Source organism: Otolemur garnettii, unplaced genomic scaffold (genome assembly GCF_000181295.1).
Source record: "Otolemur garnettii isolate 467f Iridium unplaced genomic scaffold, OtoGar3 scaffold00125, whole genome shotgun sequence".
In the NCBI taxonomy this organism is placed as follows: Eukaryota; Metazoa; Chordata; class Mammalia; order Primates; family Galagidae; genus Otolemur; species Otolemur garnettii.
In genome coordinates this window covers 6,057,669-6,064,468 of record NW_003852520.1, presented here as the reverse complement: position 1 = coordinate 6,064,468, position 6,800 = coordinate 6,057,669, and the positions used below count along the sequence as shown (strand labels likewise).

At 41.1% G+C, this 6,800-nt stretch overlaps 1 protein-coding gene across 1 annotated transcript in view; it reads left to right on the top strand.

Annotated features, from left to right (window-relative positions):
- XKRX (XK related, X-linked) overlaps positions 1-4,436 on the top strand; it is a 15,734-nt gene extending 11,298 nt beyond the window's left edge. The window contains exon 3 of the mRNA XM_012810098.2: positions 3,691-4,436. Coding sequence (XP_012665552.1) covers positions 3,691-4,436 — 746 coding nt within the window. The remainder of the gene's footprint in view (positions 1-3,690) is intronic.
- The last annotated feature ends 2,364 nt before the right edge of the window (positions 4,437-6,800 follow it).

Genomic DNA, 6,800 nt, shown 5'->3' with positions numbered 1-6,800 from the left:
TACCTTGTTAAATTCCCTTTTTAGTTTTAATAGGTTTTTATAGATTCCTTAGAATTGTCTTTCTTTCTTTCTTTTCTTTCCTTTTTTTTTTTTTTTTTTTGTTTTTTGAGACCCTGGGCTGGATTCGAACCCGCCACCTTAGGTGTATGTGGCTGGCGCCTTAGCCGCTTGAGCCACAGGCGCCGAGCCCCTATCAGTTTTTAAATGACCCAATTTAAGTGATAGGATAGTGCCCAGAAAAGTAAATGCATCCATTAAAATTTTGGAGATGGGATAACGATGATGAAGGAGGAGGGAGAGGAAGAAGGAAGAAGATAGCTAGATGATAGCATTTACTAGATTCTAGAAGCATTTCTCTGAGCCTTTTGCATGTAATTTTTTCATTTAATTTTCAAAACAACCCTATGAGATAATTATTATTATCCTCATTTTACAAATGAAGAAACAGAAGTACCGAGAGGTTAAGTAAATTCCCCCAAGGTCCCATAAGTAGTAGGTGGTAAAGATTGGGTTGGAGTCCAAGGTGGCTGTGTTCAAAGCCTGTTTCTAACTAGAGCAGTACTTTGATCTGTTATGGCATGAATCTATTTGTAAGGAGGCAGATGGAAAGTGTTTTTATATTTATTGGCAGCATCAGATTTTCTTCTTCCTATTAAACCACCATCAGTAAATGAGTTCTAATGTAGGGGAAAGCGTCACCACACTTGGCTGGATGTTATGTGCTGACATTCCCAGCTCCACAAGGAGCATCAGCTCTTGAGGACGGGACTTTGAGTGGTTGAAGATGTCTAGAGTAGCCACTTTGAGAGTCTCCCATTCCAGTCCTTGAGGTTCCAGCACTCTGCTTACAGCTGAAAAAGAACTCATAGACAGCTGTGCTTCCTTTGGGATTTTCATGGGGAAATTGTCACTTTTCTTGCCTATTGCTTGACATCTCCATGTATCCAGTTTCTCTGGGTTCAGTGTTTTTATAGGAACAGAAAGCTTCATCTTTTCTTTTGAATGAATATTCCTTAGATTTCCCACTTTCCTTGAGAGCACTAGATTTTTTTTAGTAATTAGTATCCTTTGACATAAAGGAAGAGAAGGAAAGGACCACCATGTGATCTATAGTTGAGGCTTAAGTAGAGCAGGTTAGGGAGAATCCTGGTTCTTCTGGCCTCTACTCTAACCTATAGTGCTAGCGATGGTGTGGGCTAGGAAACAGGGTTTTGAAATGTTTGAGCCACTTTGCTGGAAGTTCAGAAATTCCTAAAGCCTAGAGGTGGATGAATTGACATTGCTGATGACACATAAGAGCACATAGAGTATTTCAGTGAATTGGGAAACTGAGGCACGTAGATATTCAGTGATTTCCACAAACTCACACAGCTAAACCAAGGATTTCTAATTTCTATTTCTTTGTTGCCCTTGCTAGAGTGTTGTGGCATCATAGCTCACTGCAACCTGAAACTCTTGGGCTTAAGTGATTCTCTTGCCTCAGCCTCCCAAGTAGCTGGAACTATAGGCACCTGCCATAACGCCCAGCTATTTTTAGAAATGAAGTCTCATTCTGGCTCAGGCTGGTCTCGAACCTGTGAGCTCAGGCAATCCACCAGCCTTGGACTCCTAAGTGCTGGGATTATAGGCATGAGCCACTGCGCCTGGCCAACGGATTTCTAATTTCTAATCCTAGGTATGTTAGGCTGCCTCTCTCAACTCAGAAGTCTTCATTCATTCCATAAACATTTATTGAGCATCTACTATGTTCCAGACATACTGCTATGCATTAGGCTCTGAGAATACAGCAGTGAACAAAATAGAAACACACACAAACAAGGTTAGTTCCTTGAAGAAGATATATATCAAAGAACAGATTTCTAATTAGCAAGGGCATTCTATAAGAGTCTCTAAGATGGGATTTTTTTCGGATAGAGTTCTTTCTGCTTCATTGAATGTTCAGAAGCCTGCTTCATCAGGTAGGTCTGCCCAATCAGGTAGGTTAGTGACTTCTCAATGGTAGTTCTAAAACCCCCTCTTTTTTTGAGGTGTGTTTTTTGTACTATGTATTCATATGATTATTATAAGTATTATGGTGTATGTTCATCATGGGAAATTTATAAAATAGAAATGTGGAAAAAGATTTAAGAAATTGTTATAAGGCTTGGTGCCTGTGGCTCAAGTGGCTAAGGCACCAGCCACATACACCTAAGGTGGCAGGTTCGAATCCAGCCTGGCCCGCCAAACAACAATAATGGCTGCAACCAAAAAATAGCCGGGCGTTGTGGTGGGTGCCTGTGGTCCCAGCTACTTGGGAGGCTGAGACAGGAGACTCGCTTGAGCCCAGGAGTTGGAGGTTGCTGTGAGCAGTGAAGCCATGGCACTCTACCCAGGGGGACAGCTTGAGGCTCTGTCTCAAAAAAAAAAAAAAAAAAAAAGAAAAGAAACTGTTATAAAACTCTATTACACAGAAAAAGATATTTTGGGGTTTATTTTCTTTCAGTGCATGCTATTTTATTGTACACTATATTTAAGGCATTCAATGTATACATGTATATAATGATATTTGTATACATTGTGAAATGATTACCACAACCAAGCTAATTAACATACCTGTCACCTCACATAATTACCATTTGTGTGTATATGTGTGTGTATGGTGAAACACTTAAGATCCATTCTTAGCAAATTTCAAGCGTGTAATACATTATTATCTATAGTCACTATGCTGTACATTGGATTTCCCAAACTTATTCATCTTGTGACTGAAAATTTATGCCCTTTGACCAAAATCCTTCATTTTCTCCTAACTCCCAGCCCCTGAAAACCACCATTCTACTCTGTTTCTGATTTTGACTTTTAGTAGATTTCACATATAGGTGAGGTAATACAATATTTGTCTTTTTGTGGCTAGCTCATTTCACTTAGCACAATGTCCTTCAGGTTTATCTGTGTTGTCACCAATGGCAGGATTTTACTTTATTTTATGACTGAATGACATTCCATTGTGTGTATATGTGAGGGCTGTAAGAAAAGTATCCAGCCACATATGTGTATTTTTTATATTATGTTACTAGATACTTTCTGGACAGCCCTCATTTACCACATTTTGTTCATCTGTCAACAGATACTTAGGTTGTTTCTATGTCTTGGCTATTGTGAATAGTGCTACCATGAACAGGGGAGTACAGATACTGCTTTTGAGATACTGATTTCATTTCCTTTGGATACGAAATGAAATCTACCCAGAGGTGAGATTGTTGGATTGTATGGTAGTTTTTAATTTTTTGGAGAAACTCCATAGTGTTTTCCATAATGGCTACACCAATTTCCATTCCCACAGATGAAGTACAAGTGTTCCTTTTTCTCCACATCCTCACCAGTACTTGTTAGTTGTCTTTTTTTAAGAGTAGTCATTCTAACAGGTATGATGTGGTATCTCATTGTGATTTTGTTTACATTTCTCTGGTGACCACTGAGGTTGATCACCTTTTTATATCTCAGTTGAGCATTTCTATGTTGTCTTTGGAAAAATGTCCATTCAGGGCATGCTATTTGTTCACATAGCTGTGATTATATGTGTATTTTCTCTTAACTTGGATTCTTAAGTCCCACCTGTCATCTCTTTGGACCTGTGATTGTGAGTATAGGCTTCACCACCAACATTGACTGATTGCCTGTTTTTTCTGTTCCTTTTTTTTTTTCTTACAGCTGTGCTAATGGTCTTTTCCCTGATATCTGTCACCTATGGGGCTACCCTTTGCAATATGTTGGCTATCCAGATTAAGTACGATGACTACAAGATTCGCCTCGGGCCACTAGAAGTCCTTTGCATCACCATTTGGCGCACGTTGGAGATTACGTCCCGCCTCGTGATTCTAGTGCTCTTCTCAGCCACCTTGAAGATGAAGGCTGTGCCCTTCTTAGTGCTCAACTTCCTGATCATTCTCTTTGAGCCTTGGGTTAAGTTCTGGAGAAGTGGTGCCCAGATGCCCAATAATATTGAGAAGAACTTCAGCCAAGTTGGCACTCTGGTGGTGCTGATTTCCATCACTGTCCTCTATGCTGGCATCAACTTCTCCTGCTGGTCAGCCTTACAGTTGAGGTTGGCAGACAGAGATCTTGTTGACAAAGGTCAAAACTGGGGACATATGGGCCTGCACTATAGTGTGAGGTTAGTAGAGAATGTGATTATGGTCTTGGTTTTTAAGTTCTTTGGCGTGAAAGTGTTACTGAACTATTGTCATTCCTTGATTGCCTTGCAGCTGATTATTGCTTATCTGATTTCCATTGGCTTCATGCTCCTTTTCTTCCAGTATTTGCATCCATTGCGCTCACTCTTCACCCATAACGTAGTGGACTACCTCCACTGTGTCTGCTGCCACCGGCACCCTCGGGGCAGGATTGAGAACTCAGAGCTATCCCCTGAGGCTGAAGCAACACAAAGCATTGTCTGATTCTATCTTCTGGGTATTTGGGGATGGATTGAGGGTTGTCAAACTCAGCTATAACGTTTAAGGAGAGGATGAGGCTCATGGGTGAGTACCCATCAGGATGTTTTCTTGAGTTTTCTGTTAAGCCTGTCAGAAGAAAGAGCAACCCAAAAATAGCTTTTTAAAGATTTACTGCTGTATTTGGACACCAGGGATATTCATTATATGATTGGAAGGGTCAGAAATACCTTTCACATCCCTCCTACCCAGGTCAGTTGGGTTAACTTACCTCTTAGCACCTTAGACTCTCTGTGACCTTTCATATCTGTCCATTTGCTTGAGGCAGGGCTGAGCTGACAACCCAGAATCCCACTAGAATATATCCTGACTGATCAGAGGGTGTGGAAACTTACTAGCTATGGATGCCTCCCAGGAAACATTCTGACCAATGTATAACATGCAACTGTAAGTGTGGCCAGGGTCTTTTCATTGCAATGAGAAACTGGCTAAGAGGCCAGGTGTGGTGGCTCATGCCTATAATCCTAGCACTATGAGAGGCTGAGGTGGGAGGATTGCTTGAGCTCAGGGGTTTGAGGACAGCCTAAGCAAGAGCAAGACCTCATCTGTATGAAAATAGAAAAATAAGCGACGCGTGGTGGTGCCTCCCTGTTGTCCCAGCTACTTGGGAGACTGAGGCAGGAGGATCTCTTGAGCCTAAGAGTTTGAGGTTGCTGTGAGCTCTGACATCACACAGCAGTCTACCCAGGAGGACAGAGTGAGACTCAAAAACAAACTCTGGTTAATAGAAAACCCCCACTATTAAAAGAGCTATTCCAGAAAGGAATTAGCTCTTGTTAGGATTTTGCTAGTTGTCATTCAGCAAAGACCTCTCATTTCAATGGCCTTCATAAGCACACTCTAAGGAGGGAGTGCAAAGCAGGATTCCTTCAGGGCATAAGCCAGAGTGACTCTTTTTCTCAGGGACCTGCATGGGCCACTCCAGCTTGTCAAGTAGAATGGTTGAGTGAAACCTCTTGATTAGTGCCTCAGTAACAGGGATTCCAACTCAGCTTTTCTGTGCTCTTGGCATTTTGCTACTTGGTGTGGACCTTAGAGAAGCTGAACTATATAAAATGAACTGAAAATGTTTTTGATGTGGGAAGAAATGAAGCCTGCTTTGTGTTTGCTACTGTCTTGAGTATTTTGTTAATTTATTAATTTTTAGGGGAGAGAGAAAGTAATAATGGCTGAGACATCACCTTCATATTGTTTGAGGTTGGGATGGATGGTTAACATTCCAAGGTAAAGTGAAGGCAGAGGAGGGAGACTAGATCACATTAAATCTTCATCAGTACTGGTTTCTGCCCGTAGGATTTGACTTTATAATAAGGAGCATATGTTTATCAACCCTCTGCTCATTCCTACACCACTAGTGGACGAATGCACATCTCCCTTTCTCATGTATCTCATGTATCTCAGTGATTAAATCTCATATTAGTTGAGTATTTTTAGGGGAATGTCAGCTGGATACTTCTAAGGCAACCAAAGAATTGAGGTTGCTATGGCCACTGCCTATTGGGCCTGTGTATCCCAGCATTTACCTAACTAATGCTTACCCCTCACAGTCCAGAAAATGGGAAGAATTCCTAATAGTGTATACCAGTTGTGGCCACCACAATGCTTTTTTCTTTTTTTTTTTTAAATCATAGCTGTGTACATTAATTCAGTCATGGGGTACAATGTGCTGGTTTTATATACGACTTGAAATATTTTCATCAAACTGGTTAGCATAGCCTTCGTGGCATTTTCTTAGTTATTATGTTAAGACATTTATATTCTACATTTAGTTGTAAACAATCTGATCTAAGGTTTTCCATTCCTATCCAATTTTACTCTTGGAACCATGCTATGAATTTATCTTTGGACTTTTCCCCCCCTTTTATATAGTGTCAGGACATTATGTTGGGGGAGTTCCCTCTTCTAAGTAGCAGGGCCATTACCAGAATTATTCTATTTCCTGATATGTCTAGTGTGTTTTTCCCAACTGGCTGCTGTTTGGGGTTGAAAGGATTGGATATTTAATTTGGAAGAAAATGTTGGCCAGATGCATTGGCTCATGCCTGTAATCATAGCACTTTGGGAGGCCAAGGCAGGTAGATTACTTGAATGCAGGAGGTCAAGGCCAGCCTAAGCAAGAGTGAGACCCCATCTCTACGAAAAATAGAAAAAAATAGCCAGGCATAGTGGCGCCCACGAGTAGTCCCAGCTACTCAGGTGGCTGAGGCAAGAGGATTGCTCAAAGCCCAGGAGTCTGAGGTTGCTGTGACATATGACACTAGGGCACTCTACCCAGGTGACAGAGTGAGACTCTGTTTCTTTTTTTTTTTT